The sequence below is a fragment of the Macaca nemestrina genome, chromosome 15, assembly GCF_043159975.1.
Source record: "Macaca nemestrina isolate mMacNem1 chromosome 15, mMacNem.hap1, whole genome shotgun sequence".
Taxonomy (NCBI): domain Eukaryota; kingdom Metazoa; phylum Chordata; class Mammalia; order Primates; family Cercopithecidae; genus Macaca; species Macaca nemestrina.
Window position 1 is genome coordinate 37875490 of NC_092139.1, and position 17837 is coordinate 37893326.

General features: G+C 50.0%; 1 protein-coding gene across 4 annotated transcripts in view; it reads left to right on the forward strand.

Moving 5' to 3' along the window:
* LOC105481573 (spermine oxidase) overlaps positions 1–15188 on the forward strand; it is a 39510-nt gene extending 24322 nt beyond the window's left edge. For 2 of the 4 annotated variants that reach the window (XM_011741229.2, XM_071079625.1), the window contains exons 2-8: positions 2243–2476; positions 4548–4774; positions 9551–9724; positions 9837–10596; positions 11242–11402; positions 14213–14302; positions 14727–15188. In XM_011741229.2, coding sequence (XP_011739531.2) covers positions 2269–2476; positions 4548–4774; positions 9551–9724; positions 9837–10596; positions 11242–11402; positions 14213–14302; positions 14727–14864 — 1758 coding nt within the window. In that variant the 5' untranslated portion in view covers positions 2243–2268 and the 3' untranslated portion in view covers positions 14865–15188. Of the gene's footprint in view, positions 1–163; positions 1566–2242; positions 2477–4547; positions 4775–9550; positions 9725–9836; positions 10597–11241; positions 11403–14212; positions 14303–14726 lie in introns of those variants that run through there. The other 2 variants (XM_071079626.1, XM_011741226.2) reach the window with 2 other exon arrangements.
* Positions 15189–17837: the final 2649 nt, after the last annotated feature.

The following is a 17837-nucleotide window of genomic DNA, read 5'->3' on the forward strand; positions in this document are numbered from 1 at the left end:
TCAGGGGAGCTTGGAGGACTTTTAGGGGCTGGAGGGTGGGCGGGGAGGGGGGTGGAGGGAGGATTCCAGTCCAGGCCCAGGTATTGCAAGGGTAGGTGGAATGGGCGGGGGGCGGCGGGGGGGAGGCACAAAGAGCAGCTTCTCAGCCTGAGCGTATTTCGAAAAAAGCCTCCTTTGCTCACCCATGTCACTTAAGTCATGTTAAGGACGCTGCGGTTCAAAGCAGGATGGAAACCTCAGTGGTCAGACCCTGAAATGCATAGAGAAGAAAGTCAGTGTGGCAGCCTTTGACGGATTGATTGGAAGGCAGGAATGACTATCTTGTTAGTGAGGTGTATGTAGATATATACAGTGAATTACACATATCTCAAATGTGTAACTCAGCGAATCTTCATATGTGCACTGGGTACCCACTCTTCAGATTAAGATACTTATTCCCTCTACGTAAGAAAGTCCCCTCCTGCCCCCTTCAGTCATCTCCCTGCCTCCTAACCTCTCTTCTGACCTCTGGCTTCACAGATTGGGTTTGCCTCTTCCTGAGCTTCGTGGGAATGAGGTCATAGTCTGTGCCTTTTTGTGTCTGGCTTCTTTTGCTCAGTGTGTGGTTGAGGTGCATCTGTGTGGTTGGGAGTATCAGTAGTTGGGTTCTGTTTATTGCTGAAGAGTAGTGCGTGGTATGGATATGCTACTTACAGCACCGGATATGTATCTGTCCTCCTGCTGATAGACTTGTGGGGTGTTTTTATTTTCAGGCTGTTATGAATGTAGCTGCTGTGCACACTCTTTAACATGTGTCTTTGGTGGAATCTGCCCCCTTTCTGTTGGGTGTATGCTTTAGAGTGGGATTGCTATGTCATGGGAACAGTTATGCACAGCTTTATTAGGTACGGGTGACAGTGCCCCTTGTTTGCTGTCCGGCAGCCACCTTCCACCCACATTTGTTCCCTGTTAGATCCTGGATACTATTAGATTCTGCAACTGCTGCCACTTAAACCTCAGCAAAGACAGCTGGAATCGAAATTGCTTGAATCAGGGAAGGAACAGGGACAGCATCTGAGTTGAGTTGTTCCTCAGGGTGGCCCCCAGATACCTCCAAACCCTCCGGGTCATTCTAGGAAGAGAAACACAGCCTCTCCTAGCCCTGGGGCCAGATTTGGGGACCCCCTTGGTTTCCCAGCCATCAGCTCCCCTAATCTGGCGTCTCTGAGCAAACTGGTTTAGTGTAACTGTCAATTTCATGTCTGGCCTCTGGTGCCATGGGTCCTCTTGGTCCACTGTTTCCTGGGCTCCTTGCTGCTTTGTGGTGGCTGAGGGACTGGGTGGCTGGGAAAACAACCTACCCGGAATAGCAGGCTTGTTGGATGCAGGCCTCGTGGCACTTTCTTGGGGGAGGGCGGGACTATGTCCTGCCCACCAAATTGCCACTTCATTGAGGCTGTGAAAGACCAACAGAAAGCCAGAGACAAGAGAAGGGGCAAGGGAAAGAGAGAGTGCCAGGGAAAAGCCAGGCAAAGGAGGGAGAACAGAGGGTCCAGGGTTGTGTGTACATGTATCCTGGGGTCTGTGTGAGTATCCTGAGGTTTGTGTGAATATCTTGGGGTCCATGCAAGTATCTTCGGGTCCAGGCAAGTATCCTGGGGTCCAGTCAAGTATCCTGGGGTCTGTGTATCCTGGGGCATCTGTGTGAGTATCTTTGGGTCCATACAAGTATCCTGGGGTCTGTGTGAGCATCCTGGTATTGGCACCAGGTGGACCACAGCAGCTATGCCATGCTGAGCTGGTCCAGAATCAGCAGCCCCAAGCCCCAGTCTCTCCTGACTGTAGCCTTCTTGGTCATCTCCTCACTGGCCGCCTCTCATCTCTACTTTGGGGCCTGTGGTCAGGGAAGAAGCAGTGCCTAACAAGTTTGGGGGTGGGATTGAGAATTTCAGGGGCTTAAGATGGGCTCCTAGGTCTCCTGCCTGCTGGTGGGGACCCAAAATGCATCCCTCCCTTACATTCTCCTTCCTTCCCTTTCTTCCTTTTTTCCTCCCTTCCTGCCACCTTCTCTTATTTATTCTTCCCTCCCTCCCTGCCCCTTTGGAGGTGGCTCTTCTTGTCCAGGTCCTCAGAGAGGGAGGGAGAGGACTCCAGGTTCCCCCACCCGCAACAGAGGGCAGAGTGTGATGGGAGCCCTGAGTGTCCCTTGGGGCAGGTGGGAAGTGAAGGCAGAGCCAGTAAGCTGTGCTACCTCCTCCTGCAGGTTCCTAGAAGGTGAGTGCGGACGGTATGCAAAGTTGTGAATCTAGTGGCGACAGTGCGGATGACCCTCTCAGTCGTGGCCTACGGAGAAGGGGACAGCCTCGTGTGGTGGTGATCGGCGCCGGCTTGGCTGGCCTGGCTGCAGCCAAAGCACTTCTCGAGCAGGGCTTCACGGATGTCACTGTGCTTGAGGCTTCCAGCCACATCGGAGGCCGTGTGCAGAGTGTGAAACTTGGTAAGTGCCACCCAGTCTAGCCAAGCCACCTCCCCAGGTCACCTTTAGTCTCCTAATTCCCGGCTCTGCCTGAAGTCTCATTATTTTAGCTTCTGGGATAAATGTTCCATCGTGCATCCTGCCTGGGCGTTTTCCAGAAGCTTCCTTTGCTCCTCGTGGCAGCCCTCTGAAGTGGGCATGGTAGGGCCCTGACTTTCACTTGTGGAGAATGCTGGCTATATTCTGACGTAGCGTTCACAGTGTTTAGGAGGGAGTGGACATCCACGCTCTCTTGGTACTGAGTGGGCCAGTTTCTATTTCACTTGCAGAAGTGAAATTGTTCTGCAAGGCCCTAGTAGTCGTTAACTTTTGATTGTGAGTTAGTCTATCATGACTGAGAGCTAGCCCTGCAGCAGTAGGATCCTGGGTTAGCAGAGGTGAAAGGGGATTTTGGGTCTCCATGTGTGTGATGGGCAGGTCTTGGGATTATCTGGGAAGTGGATCTGTCCAGGTTGCAGAGCAGTGAGGACCCTGGAGAAAGCAGCCAGGTAAGAGACTTGCCTTAGGGGTGGGCAGACTTTGCCAGGGGTCTCAGAGAGTGGGGAAATTGCCCGAAATCCCCCGGTCAGGGCTTCCCAACCGGGGGGTGGGGGGTGGTGAGATCTGACCAACGAGGGGTTGGGTGGGTAGGAACCATGAAAATGACCCAGTGAGACCACACATGGCCTGGAATGTGTGGCTACACTGGTCCTCTAGAGGATTTTTTTTTTTTTTTTTTGAGACAGTCTTGCTGTGTCACCCAGGCTGGAGTGCCGTGGCATGATCTTGGTTCACTGCAACCTCCGCCTCCGGGGTTCAGGAGATTCTCCAGCCTCAGCCTCCTGAGTAGCTGGGATTACAGGTGTGTGCCACCGTACCTGGCTAATTTTTGTATTTTTAGTACAGATGGGCGTTTCACCATGTTGGCCAGGCTGGTCTTGAACTCCTGACCTCAGGTGATCCGCCTGCCTCGGCCTCTTGTAGGAACTTTGATCACATTAAGTGTCTTCCCCTACAGCATTTCCTGCAAGGCATGACCAAAGTTGTCCCTTTTCCCCTGGCACACACAACAGTGTCTGGCAGGGAAACAGACTCCGCCTTCTCATGGGAGGAATGGCAAAGTCACGTTGCAAAAGCGGTGTGTGTACAAAGATAGGAGGAATCATTGTGACTATCTTGGCAAAAAATGTACCACATATATCTTGAAGCCGGCCTGCAAAAACAAAACAAAACACACCCCCCAACATTTCTATTTTCCTGTCATCGTTTCAGCTTCCCTTGGAGCTAGGTAGGGATGGAGATGAATGGGAGGAGACAGTTTCTGCAGCATCAGAAGAAGAAACTGCGGCCCAGGCACAGAGGCAACTTGCCTCAGAGTATATGGTACCTTGGCTGGGAATGGGGTAGTGGACCTCGTTCCCAGGTCATCCCAACTTGGACCCAGGAGATGTCCCCTGCCCCAGTCCGGCTCTCAGGGTTTTTTGTACTGCGCCAAAGGATGTAGAGGGCTTCACTTTCCCTGGAAGTGTGCTTTAGATTGCTTTATGGGTGAATCTTGCCAACTGGGATGTTTGGCCTTCTCTCCTGCCCCATGTTGAATTTGGAGGGGACCATTTTCTGTCTGGGAAGTGCTTTAGATCTTGGAGCCACTGGGGATGTTGAAGAATTGAAAAAAGCCCAGGTGGGGACCCTCAGGTGCCCACAGTGCTGCTCCCAGGTGAGGAGGCACCAGTGAGGAAGTGGGGTCTGGTATCTGGTATTACCTGAGAAAAAGGTGGGACTGAAAAAGAAGAGCCTTCTAACTGGTCCAGTAAGGCGACTCTGGGACAAATCACAGAGTCATCCAAGGTGGCAGTTATGTTAGCTATAAGGTGTTTTTCGGTGGGAACTTTTCACTGAGGACCTTTGTTGTTTGCCAGCAGTGGGAGTTCAATCTCTTTCCTGCCCTGTTGTAGGGGTGGAAAGACCCTCTTGGAAGAAGGAGGGGGAAGCCGTGCTGGCCTTCTCTGGAGAAGTCCCTAAGCCTCTAAGGGCCTGTTGTTGTCACCCTCAGGACACGCCACCTTTGAGCTGGGAGCCACCTGGATCCATGGCTCCCATGGGAACCCTATCTATCATCTAGCAGAAGCCAGCGGCCTCCTGGAAGAGACAACCGATGGGGAACGCAGCGTGGGCCGCATCAGCCTCTATTCCAAGAATGGCGTGGCCTGCTACCTTACCAACCACGGCCGCAGGATCCCCAAGGACGTGGTTGAGGAATTCAGCGATTTATACAACGAGGTGAGGTGTGAGCAGAGTAGCTGGGCATGAGGGCATGGGGAGACCTGGGAGGTCTGTGATTCTGGTCATGTCTTTGCACACTCCCTGGGCCCTGCATTTGGAAAACCAGGATAATGTGAGGGTAAATGAAGATATTGAGTGGGAAAGTACTAGCCAAGAGATTATTGATACGTGTGATTAAATATTCCTTTACAAAGTCCTTAAACATTTTTTGTTAGATTTATTACTAGGTATGTGGGGGTCGTGTTGATGGTTGTTGCTGTTGTTGTTTTTGGATACTCTTATAAGTAGTAGTTTTTTTTCTTTTTGGGACGGAGTTTCGCTCTGTCGCCCAGGCTGGAGTGCAGTGGTGTGATCTCAGCTTACTGCAACCTCTGCCTTCTGGGTTCAAGCAATTCTCCTGCCTCTGCCTCCCGAGTAAGTAGCTGGGATTACAGGCGTGCGCCGCCACGCCTGGCTAATTTTTGTATTTTTAGTAGAGACAGGGTTTCACTGTGTTGGCCAGACTGGTTTTGAACTCCTGACCTCGTGATCTGCCTGCCTTGGCCTCCCAAAGTGCTGGGATTACAGGTGTGAGCCACCACACCTGGCCATAAATAGTAATTTTTAAAAACTTTATTTTCTAATTGTTTCTGATATATAGAAATATAATTGATTTTTATATATTGATTTGTTACATTGCTAAATTATTTTTAATTCTAATAATATATCTATTATGTTAATTATATTAATTTATAGTCTAATAATATTTTGGAATTTATGTATAGAACTCTACACAAAAAATGAGAATTTTGTCTTTTTTTCCTTTCTGGTCCTTAGACCAGTATTTATCCAATAGAACTTTCCACAGTGACGGTGATGTTTTAGACCTGCCCTATGCAGTGTGGCAGTCACTAGCCACATTTGGCTCTTGAGCACTTGAAATGACGCAAGTAAAACCGAGGAACTGAATATTTAATTTTTTTGTTGTTGTTGTTTATTTTTGAGATGGAGTCTCGCTCTGTCGCCCAGGCTGGAGTGCAGTGGCACAATCTCAGCTCACTGCAACCTCTACCTCTCTAGTTCAAGCGATTCTCCTGCCTCAGCCTCCTGAGTAGCTGGGATTACAGGCATGCAACACCACGCCCAGCTAATCTTTGTATTTTTAGTAGAGACAGAGTTTCACCATGTTGTTCAGGTTGGTCTCGAACTCCTGACTTCATAATCTGCCCCCTTGGCCTCCCAAAGTGCTGGGATTACAGATGTGAGCCACTGTACCCGGCCTAATTTCTTAATTTTAAATTGCTACAGGTGTCTAGTAGCTGCTGTGTTGGATAGCACAGCTGTAGACAGTTTTATTTTTTTCTTGCCTTACTGCACGGGTTAGTATCTCAGTAAAGTGTTGGATAGAAGTGGCAATGGCACACATCCTTGTTTTATTCAGATTTAAAAAAAATTATTAATATTGTTAGTATTCTTTAGCTGTGTGAACTGCACTGAACAAGCAAAGTAATGTGTAGGCCCTGTCATCTGATAGCTTGTCATTTATGGTGTAATGATCCTTCACTCCAGGTCAGTAATTTGGCCAGCAAACACCTATTGTGCATTTTCTTTTCTTTCTTTCTTTCCTTCTTTGTTTCTTTTCCTTCTTTCTTTCTTTTCTTTCTTTTTTTTGAGATGGCGTTTTGCTCTCGTTGTCCAGACTGGAGTGCAATGGCACGATCTCGGCTCACCACAACCTCCGCCTCTCAGGTTCAAGTGGTTCTCCTGCCTCAGCCTCTGAGTAGCTGGGATTACAGGCATGCACCACCATGCCCAGCTAATTTTGTATGTTTAGTAGAAACGGGGTTTCTCCGTGTTGGTCAGGCTGGTCTCAAACTCCTGACCTCAGGTGATCGGCCTCCCAAAGTGCTGGGATTTACAAGCGGGAGCCACCGCGCCCAGCCTATTGTGCATTTTCTAATCTCTTGGGCATGAGAAAGGAGACATGACCCTTGCTTTGGGGTGGTCCCTGCTCTATGGAGGACAGGCACACTCGGTGTCTTGTGTGTGTGCACCAACAAGGTACGTTGTGTGCAGTCCATTGTATTGTGCATTCTCACTCATGTGCCAAGAGACTGAATTGTTAATGGGTCAGATAAGAACTAGTATTCTTCAAAGTAGACCTCTCCGGTCTGCTGGAAATCAGCCCCAGCGTGATTCCCAGGTTATTGTGAGTGATTCAAACATGGATGCCTTTTGAAAATGACTTTCAGGGCCCATGGTTTGTTTTTTCAAATGTGTTTAAAAGTAGATCATCATCAAATTCTGCAGGTGGGTTTGATTTTTGAAAGTCAAGAGTGTGCATTGTGAATATGGGGTGGATATGGTGGATTATCATCTAGGTGGTGATGTTTTGAGTCAAAAGGATAAGGCATGATGATGATGTCAAGATTTCTTTGTGTGGCTTTTAACCAATCCTAGAGGCCATTCTGAGGAGGTGTGCTCTAAGCACGTGAAGCCTTGCCTCAATGTGGCTTCATAATAAATATGCAGCCCCCCAAAGATGATGACTCTGAAGAGCCACTCATTTGAATGTATTTTATTTATTAGCAAATAAATGAGTTTGTGCAATAGTATCATCTAGAGCTTAGTTTCTGGAGTAAGACTGCCTTGATCAAATACCAGTTCTACCATTTATTAGCTGTGGAATCTTGAGCAGGTTATTGAACCTCTCTGAGCCTTACTTTCCTCTTCTGTAAAATGGGCATGGTGGTACCTACCTCATAGTATTATGAGGATTGAATGAGATCCAATGATAAATGCTTAATGAGAATTGGGGTGAGTATTATTAGCTGACACAGACGTGTCCCATTTTCCTTGGGTCACATTGGGAAGGTGTCAGATAATCCAGGAGAGGAGACTGTGCCATATGGCACACCCATGTGCAGTGAAGGCTGTCGTAGTTGGTGGCTGATACAAAGAGTCATGTCGATGGACTAAATTTGTTACTCCTCAGCTGGGCATTTTGGCCTCTAGTTAACATAAGCTAAGGACTGGCTACCATGTTGCTTACTGCCCAAGGGAAAAACCCAGGGAGGAGGAGGCAAATTGAAACCCTGACCCTTGGCAGTGGTCCTGGGTGAAGAATTTGCTGAGGACTCCAGCTAAGGCTAACCACTCAGCATCTCCTGATTGCAGGGAGGCAAGACAAAACAATTTCCCTCACTTTCTTCTTTATAATTTAGTCTCCAGAGATAAGTTTAATTCATGTCTGTGTCTCAGGTGGAGGCCTTCCCCTTGAGTGAGATGGTGGTGGTGGAGGGTGGTGGACATCACTGCGCTTTGCCATCTTCCTTCACCCTGTGGCCCCAGGGCTGGGGGACAGGGCAGACACCATTCCCAGACATGTGTGCTGACCACACTCACTTTAGGAAGGGAAACAAACCATTCATCAGCTCAGCCACAGAGGCCCGGCCAAGGAGCCTCCATTAGCTGGTGTCCTGGGAATGACAGCTGTGGGCATGTGATCCTGCTGCCTTTTTGCTCAGCCCTCCAGCGATGCCAGGGCCTTGGATCAAGTCCAGAGTTCTTGGAATGACTCTCAGTCCTTTATGCCCTGGACCCTGCCTGCCTTTCTAAAGTCGGCTCTCAGATCCTCTCTCCTTCCTGCCCCCTCCAGCAAAACCACACTCCTTCAGGATTCCTGACTGCTTCTCCATCTTTGAGGTTGCTGTTCCCTCTGCCTGAAATGCTTTTCTTCCCCCTCCTGCTCCACCCTGGCTGTCTCCCAGCTGCCCATGGTTGTCTGTGTTGACCTCACAGCCCCGGGTTCTTTCCTATCACGGCAGCCCAATGGTGGACTGTCTCCCCAGCTGGAGTGAGGATAGGGGCAGGGACTGTTTCGCCCACATCACAAGCTGTGTCCTGTGCAGAGTTCAGTAAATGTTGAGTAAATGTTGCTTCTGGGGATCCCAGGACTGCCCCTGGACTGCCTTACTTCCTTCAGAGAGTTCTGCCTGGTGCTTAGTGGGGGCTGTAGATGAGGCAGGTACGGGGGTGGGCGGGCAGTCAGACCCCTTTCCAAGCGACTGATCATCGTTACCTGTTGATGAGGTGTGGGCTGGAGTTCTTGCTGAAATGTGCCCGTGAAATGCATCTTCCTTCCTTGGCACACTGGGGCCTCCTGAGACCCTGGCTTTTGTGTTCCTGTCTTCCCCACTGCATCAGCTTCCTTACTCATGGTTGAGGCCTGAAGCAAAGGGGGTACTTTGTACGGACCTGCACAGGCCCAGGGAGGTGTCTCCAGACTTCAGGGGCCCTTCTGCTGGCCAGGCCACAGCTCCAGACTGCCCTCTTGGGAGCGGGCAAAGCAGACACACTTGGGCAGGGGTGGCAGGGAAAGTACATGTATGGCTCTTGGAACAGGTAAATGTGTGCAAATGCCCATCCTCCAGTGGGAGGTAGAGCCCATGGAGGCCCATGCAGAGTCCATGAGGGGTGGCTTCTTTCCCACAGACTGTATGGGCACCAAATGTTTCACATCGTCCTAAGCGAGGGCCCGGCAAGAAAGCCTCCAGGGCCCATCTCACCTCCCCAACAGGCCATAGGCGAGGAGGTGGCTGCCCAGGGCCTTGGCTGTTGGTGCAGTCCTGATGCAGCATTGAGTGCAACATCAGATCCCTAAGGGACAGAGACCAGGGGCTCAGTGCATCCAGGGGACACCTGGGAACTGGTGGGTTTGAGTTGGGAGCCTTCTGTTTGAGATGGAGGTGTGATGAGGTGTTTTCAGTCTCTCTCATGGGGTCTCTCTGGCAGGTCTATAACTTGACCCAGGAGTTCTTCCGGCACGATAAACCAGTCAATGCTGAAAGTCAAAATAGCGTGGGGGTGTTCACCCGAGAGGAGGTGCGTAACCGCATCAGGAATGACCCTGATGACCCAGAGGCCACCAAGCGCCTGAAGCTCGCCATGATCCAGCAGTACCTGAAGGTATCTTGAGGAAGACGGATTCTGGGGGCGTCTGGGTCTGAGGAGGGCTGCGCTGCTCCTACCCCTGCCCAACCCTGGCGGTCACCTGGCTTCTCCTTGGGTCTTCCCGCAGGTGGAGAGCTGTGAGAGCAGCTCACACAGCATGGACGAGGTGTCCCTGAGCGCCTTCGGGGAGTGGACCGAGATCCCGGGCGCTCACCACATCATCCCCTCAGGCTTCATGCGGGTTGTGGAGCTGCTGGCGGAGGGCATCCCTGCCCACGTCATCCAGCTAGGGAAACCTGTCCGCTGCATTCACTGGGACCAGGCCTCAGCCCGCCCCAGAGGCCCTGAGATTGAGCCCCGGGGTGAGGGCGACCATAATCACGACACTGGGGAGGGTAGCCAGGGGGGAGAGGAGCCCCAGGGGCGCAGGTGGGATGAGGATGAGCAGTGGCCGGTGGTGGTGGAGTGCGAGGACTGTGAGCTGATCCCAGCGGACCACGTGATTGTGACCGTGTCGCTGGGTGTGCTGAAGAGGCAGTACACCAGTTTCTTCCGGCCAGGCCTGCCCACAGAGAAGGTGGCTGCCATCCACCGCCTGGGCATTGGCACCACCGACAAGATCTTTCTGGAATTCGAGGAGCCCTTCTGGGGCCCCGAGTGCAACAGCCTACAGTTTGTGTGGGAGGACGAGGCGGAGAGCCGCACCCTCACCTACCCACCCGAGCTCTGGTACCGCAAGATCTGCGGCTTTGATGTCCTCTACCCGCCTGAGCGCTATGGCCATGTGCTGAGCGGCTGGATCTGCGGGGAGGAGGCCCTCGTCATGGAGAAGTGTGATGACGAGGCAGTGGCCGAGATCTGCACAGAGATGCTGCGTCAGTTCACAGGTGTGCCATGTGCCCCACGACCCGCTTCCCCCACGCCACTTCTTCCTCACCTGCCCTCCTCTGGTGGACCCGTGGCAGCTCTCTCCTCCCCAGACTGTGAAGCTCGGATGCTGTGCCCCACGGGAGCGCCCCTGCAGGGTGCCACATTCAGCCAAAGGCTCTTCAATTGCTGACAGTTTAGAACTTGAAACACTCAGAATTATGGGCGCTGTGTCTCTTCCCTCTTTCTGAGGGCTAATGGTAAAACTCTCAAACATCACTGCCCATTGTGCTCTGTTGCTAAGAGTTGGATTTGTATTTTACTCTCTGAGCCTTTCAGCTGAACATTTTTCACCCACTATTCCAGGAGGGCCTCACAAGAACCCCCGACATTAGGCAGGGAAACATGATTATCTGTCCCTTCTTTTCAGATAGATAGGAAAAGTAAGGTGGAGTGTTTTGCTGGGGGTCACAGGAGGTGCCGAGTGGGTACACAGCTCGAGCCCCAGCCTCCCTCCTTCCTCCTCTATCCTCCGTGCCTACCCCTGTCAGCCTGGTCCTCCTGGAGCCCTGGAGGTGGAGTGGGGGATTGTCCATTTGGGGTCATCTTCTGTATGCAGCCATTTCTTATTCTCCCTCCCCTTGGCTTTTCTGACTCCCCATCAGGGAACCCCAACATTCCAAAACCTCGGCGAATCCTGCGCTCGGCCTGGGGCAGCAACCCCTACTTCCGCGGCTCCTATTCATACACGCAGGTGGGCTCCAGTGGGGCGGATGTGGAGAAGCTGGCCAAGCCCCTGCCGTACACGGAGAGCTCGAAGACAGCGGTAAGCGGGGGCGTTTGGGGTGAGGAGGGGAGTTGTGGGTGTATTTCGTATGTGTGTCTGGTCCAGGGTGAGGAGGGCTACGGTAGTGTTCACTAAGGGGTGCTCAGGTGAGGCAGGGATGGAGGGTGGAGTAGCTTCTGTAATGAGAGAGAACACAAGGAGAAAAGTGTGCACTTAATATCTGGAAGAAAAAATGGAATCAAATTGAAACTTAAAGTGTTTTCTTGATACTATGAAAACCGAGCTATTCCGTGCTGTGCTGGCCAATATGGTAGCTATCAGCCACTTTCAAGTTAGATTAATTAATTAAAATTTAATTAAATTTAAGATTAATTAATTAAAATTTAATTAAAATTTAAGTTATTTTTTTTTCTTTTTTTGAGACAGGGTCTTGCTCTGTCTACACTTCAGACTGGGGTGTAGTGGTGCAATCACAGCTCACTGCAGCCTTGACCTCCCAGGCTCAAGTGATCCTCCCACCTCAGCCTCTCAAGTAGCTGGGACCACAGGCATGCTGGCAAGCCGCCACATCCAGCTAATTTTTGTATTTTTTTGGGTAGAGACAGGGTTTCATCATCCTGCTAGGCTGGTCTTGAACTCCTGGGCTCAAGCTAGCCTCCTGCCTCAACCTCCTGAAGTGCTAGGATTATAGGAATGAGCCACCACACTTGGCCAATATAGTAAAGTTTTTGTTCCTTGGTTGCACTAGTCGCATAGCCACATGTGGCTAGAGGCTCCATAGTAAATTATATAGTGATAGAACATTTCCAGCATCATGGCATGTCCTATTGGACAGCACTGATTCAATGGAAATGTTTTCCCAATATATTTTAGAAAATAAAGTTTAGATTACTGATGTTCTCCACAATTATGCCAGCTGTACAGTAAAAAAAAAAAAAAAAAAAAAAAAAAAAAAATCTGAAATATATATTTTTGCTCCCATAAAGTGGATTTTGAGTTTCCCCCATCAAGTAGACACACACAGTAAATGTTAAAACTCAACAGAGTTATATTTAAAACAATTATTTGGTATAATTGGTGAAGAAGAGTTCAGTCAACCAGCATCTACTGTGCCTGCCCAACTGTGCTCAGAGGGAAAGAGAAAAGGACTGGTGTTTAAAGAAAGAGAGATCCTCAGAAAGGCCCTTTCTGCTGCCACAGCCATCCTGCTAAAAAGCAAATCTCTTTTCACTTGCATCAGTTAGGACTAGTGCATGTAACAAAAAGCAAAGCAAAGCAAACACACCTGTGACTTAAACAAGGAAAACCAAAAGGAAATCTGGAGGCAGGCAGCAGGATCCCGTATCATTAGCACCTGGCTCTCATCTTCAAGACCATCTTGTGGTCCAAGAGGGCTGCAGAAGCTCCAGTTCTCACATCTGCATCTGAGGCTGGAAGGAGGAGGAAAGGCAGATGGCAAGAAGGGAACCCTTGGAGCTGAGTCAGCTGTGTCTCTAAGCAACAGTGGACTTTAATGCTTATTGGCCAGAACATAGTCACATGACTGCACCTAGCTGCTAGAGAGGCTGGGTAGTATCATTTTTATTCTGGGTGGCAATGGACCCAGTTAAAAATCAGGACTTTGTTATTGAGGAGAAAGAGGAGAATGGGTGGATGTGGGAGTAGGCAGCTTGTACCCTGACACAGTATACAGCACCCCTTTCAGTGTAACAGCCTCTGTGGGCTCCTTGGTGGTGGGATACGGCCTCACTACTCAGGGTAGCTAGATCAGTACCAGCCTCACCTGGGAGCTGGTTAGAAATGCAGACTCTCAGCCTGGCCAACATGGCGAAACCCTGTCTCTACTAAAAATACAAAATTAGCCACGCATGGTGGTGCACACCTGTAGTTCTAGCTACTCAGGAGGCTGAGGCATGAGAATTGCTTGAACCCGGGAGGCGGAGGTTGCAGTGAGCGGAGATCATGCCATTGCACTCCAGCCTGGGTGTCAGAGCGAGACCCTGTCTCAAAACAAAAAAACAAAAAACAACAACCCCTGCCACCTCAAACACACACACACAAATAAATAAATAAAAAGCAATGCAGACTCTCAGCCCACCCCAGACCTGCTGGATTAAAAACTCTGCATTCTGGCCAGGGATGCAGGCTCCTGCCTATAATCCCAGCACTATGGGAGGCTGAAGTGGGAGGATGGCTTGAGCTCAGGAGTTCAAGACCAGCCTGGGCAGAAAAGTAAAACCTCCATCTCTACAAAAAATAAAAAAAAAAAAAATTAGCCAGATGTGGTGGTGTGTGCTTGTAGTCCCAGCTACTTAGGAAGCTTAGGTGGGAGGATTACTTGAGCCCAGGAGGCCAAGGCTGCAGTGAGCTGTGATACTGCACTCCAACCGGAGCAATAGAGTGAGACACTGTCTCAAAAATAATAAATAAAAACTGCATTTTATCAGGATCCACAGCTGGTGCCTTGCACACTGAATTTGAGAGGAACCAGGATAAAGTCTAAATGCAAACTTGGGGTGCAAGAACTTGTACCTTGCCTAGACCTCACCTAGACAGCCTGCTTTCTCAGGGCTGAGCCCTGGCTGTGCCAAAATTCTCACTGTCCCCTGAGCAAGGCCTGCTTTCGTACATTTTTGCCCCCACCTTTCCCTCTGTCTGAAATGTCCTTTGCCTGTCCGTTCACTCAGCATCTTCTGAGAACCAGTTCAAAGGTCCTGTCCTCTGGGAAGCTTTGTGGGATCCCCTGACACTGGGCCTCTTTTCTGGGCTTTTGGCGCCACGTGCAAACCCCATTCCATCACGTATGACGCTGTTTAGTAACTGGGTTTCATGTCTGGCTTCCTCACCAGCATGGAAGCTCCACAAAGCAGCAGCCTGGTCACCTTTTCTCTTCCAAGTGCCCAGAACAGCCCCTGGATGCTAACAGGGGCGCCGTAAAGGTTTGTCAAATTACCACCGACTTTATTGAGTGCTTTGTTCTTCCAGGTTCTAAGTGCTTTAGATACATGATTTCCCTTAATCCTTACAACCACCCTCCGAAGTAGGTGGTGTAAACCCATTTGGCAGATGAGAAAAGCAAGGCTTAGGGAGGTTAAACCACCTGCCTCAAGTTCACAAGTAAGAGGCACAAAGAGCATTTGAGACTGCAGAGCCAGGACTCCTAATGGCTGCAACACAGAGCCGAGGGAAGAAGCAGGGGAAAGTGGCCAGATAGGATGGGCAGCTCTTCATCCTTGGAAGCAGCAGCACCTGTGTCTCAGAGCCTCTCTAATTTGTCATTGGGACGGGGGGTTCTGGTGGAGAGGGGTGGCCTCGTGGCCTCTGCTGCTCCTCCACCCTGACCTCCCTATCGCCGCCCCCCAGCCCATGCAGGTGCTGTTTTCCGGTGAGGCCACCCACCGCAAGTACTATTCCACTACCCACGGTGCTCTGCTCTCTGGCCAGCGCGAGGCTGCCCGCCTCATTGAGATGTACCGAGACCTCTTCCAGCAGGGGACCTGAGGGCTGTCCTCGCTGCCGAGAAGAGCCACTAACTTGTGACCTCCAGCCCGCCCCTTGCTGCCATGTGCTCCTGCCTTCCTGATCCTCTGTAGAAAGGATTTTTATCTTCTTTAGAGCTAGCTGCCCTGACTGCCTTCAGACCCGGCCCTGTAGCTTTTCTTTTTCTCTAGGCCGGGCCATGAGCAGGTGGGCTGTTGGGTTACCTCTGTGCTGGATCCTGTGCCCCCCTTGCCTACCCTCTGTCCCGCCTTGTTATTGTAAGTGCCTTCAATACTTTGCATTTTGGGATAATAAAAGAGGCTCCCTCCCCTGCCCCTCAGCTTCTCTCTGGTTTTCTCAGCCTCTGTGTATGTGTGTGTGTGTTTATTTCTGTCACACCCCCTTTGAGTGAGAAGAAGGTGGGGGAGCCCTGGCCTGGCTGTGTCTCCAGAGGGAAGGTGCTGCTTTTACTGGAAGGGGTGTCCCCTCCCCACATCTGTTGGGGTGTTTACCTTCCTGCCAGTAAGGCCCCTCAGGAATACAGGCCTCTCACTGTCCACCTGCTCCTTCAGGTCTGGCCTGAGTCTGCCTGCTGGCCCTTTTTTTGCTGGACTTCTCTGAGTTTAATTGAGTGACACGCTGCCTGGAGTAAAGGAGTTCTGTGGGAGGGACCCCAGCAGTGGTGGCTCCATGCCAAGCCTAGGTATGTTCATTGTTGTCTTTTTTTTTTTTTTTTTTAAAGACAGAGTCTTGCTCTGTCGCCCAGGCTGGGGTGCAATGGCGCAATCTCGGCTCACTGCAACCTCCGCCTCCTGGGTTCAAGCAATTCTCTGCCTCAGCCTCCTGAGTAGCTGGGATTACAGGTGTCTGCCACCATGCCTGGATAATTTTTGTATTTTTCGTAGAGATGGAGTTTTGTCATGTTGGCCAGGCTGGTCTCGAACTCCTGACCTCAGGTGATACACCCACCTTGGCCTCCCAAAGTGCTGGGATTATAGGCGTGAGCTATCGCGCCTGGTCTGTTCATTGTTAATTAGTGTCACCTGGCCACTGGGCTGTGGGTCTGGCCCCTGGGGTGGCCTCTTTTTGAACATCTGGGCAGGTGATCATTCTGGGCTTTATTTTTTTGGCAGGAGGAATATCCTAAGGCCTGCCATTTATTGGGGGATAGATTTTTCTTCTCTTCAGCTGGGTTCAGTGCTTCCAACACTTTGGGAGGCCAAGGTGGGAGGATCGCTTGAGCCCAGGAGTCTGAGGCTGCAGTAAGCCATGATTGTACCACTGCACTCCAGCTTGGGTGACAGAGTGAGACCCTGTCTCAGAAAAATAAAAGAAGGTGTTATTTGTAATCCTTTACATGTAAGCTGTCAAGCTTCTCAGTATTAAGGAATAATTCACACACCAAATATAAAGTGATCAATACTTTCCTTTACATACTAGGCATCTAGAAAAGCGTCCTAGGCTGGACATGGTGGCTCATGCTTGTAATCCCAGCACTTTGGGAGGCTGAGGCAGGAGGAGCGCTTGAGCGTGGGAGCTTGAAACCAGCCTGGGCAACACAGTGATACCCCATCTCTACAGGTGTCTCTAAAAAAAAGAAAAACTTCTTTTTCTTCTCTTTTTGCTGAGTAAAAAGACACACCTACCCCCTTACGTATACTCACCCACATATATAGGTACACGTATCTACATATACTCACCACTACACCTTACACATAACCCACATGGCATATACAGGTACACATACCTATATACACTCACTCTACACCCTACACATATACCCATCTACATACACACACAGAACCTTAAAGAACAGTCATTTTGTTACTCCACATTTCTAGTGATGAAATTTGAATCCAGATCCACATGGATCTGTCCATGTGGTTTAAGCCCAAAAGCTATATAAGAATACACTAAAATGTCCCCATTCACACTATCCCCAGTCATCTTAAAGAAGAGTTAGTCATTTTGTTATCCTAGATTTCTAGTGATGAAATTTGAATTCTATAGAGTTGAAGGGGTGGGGTGATGGGGAGAAGTTATGAAGAGCCAGGTAGGCCCCCCTGGTCTAATTCCATGTGAGCTTAGGTCAGGTCCCCTCCATGGACATTTAGGGCCCTGCCCTTGATAGGACATGACATCACCTTCCTCCTCTCAGGTGATTGATTGATTGATTGAGATAGCATCTCACTCTGTTGCTCAGGCTGGAGTACAGTGGTGCGATCATGGCTCACTGCAGCCTCAGACTCCTGGGCTTAAATGATCCTCCTTCCTCAGGAGTAGCTGGGACTACAGGCATGTGCCACCATGCATGGCTAATTTTAATTTTGATTTTTTCATAGAGACAGTGTCTTGTTATATTGCCCAGGCTGGTAGGTTGTGATGGAGATGTCTAACACACAGACACACCTACACACATGCTTACCTACATCCACTTACACACACATACCTATGTGCACAAACCTTGCAGACATTTTGCTTTGCCAGGGTTGATCCACCAGAAATCTTCATGGAGCTTATATCAAGGGATTCATACCCACCTGCTGGCATAGCTGAAAAATATCTAAGTATATATATGAATTTTTCTTTTTTTTGAGACGGAGTTTCACTAAGTTGCCTAGGCTGGAGTGCAGTGGCACGATCCCGGCTCATTGCAACATCCACCTCCCAGGCTCAAGCGATTCTCCTGCCTCAGTTTCTTGAGTAGCTGGGATTATAGGCACGCACCATATGCCTGGCTAATTTTTCTATTTTAAATAGACTTGGGGTTTTGCTGTATTGGCCAGGCTCGTCTCGAACTCCTGACCTCAGGTGATCCACCTGCCTCAGACTCCCAAAGTGTTGGGATTACAGGCATGAGCCACTGCGCCCGGCCTATATATGAAAAATTCTCTGAATAAAGGATCTGTTCATGTAGTTTAAGCCCAAAAGCTGTCCATGTGGATACAATACACTGAAATGTTCCCTCCCACAGTGTCCTCAGTCATTGTTGCC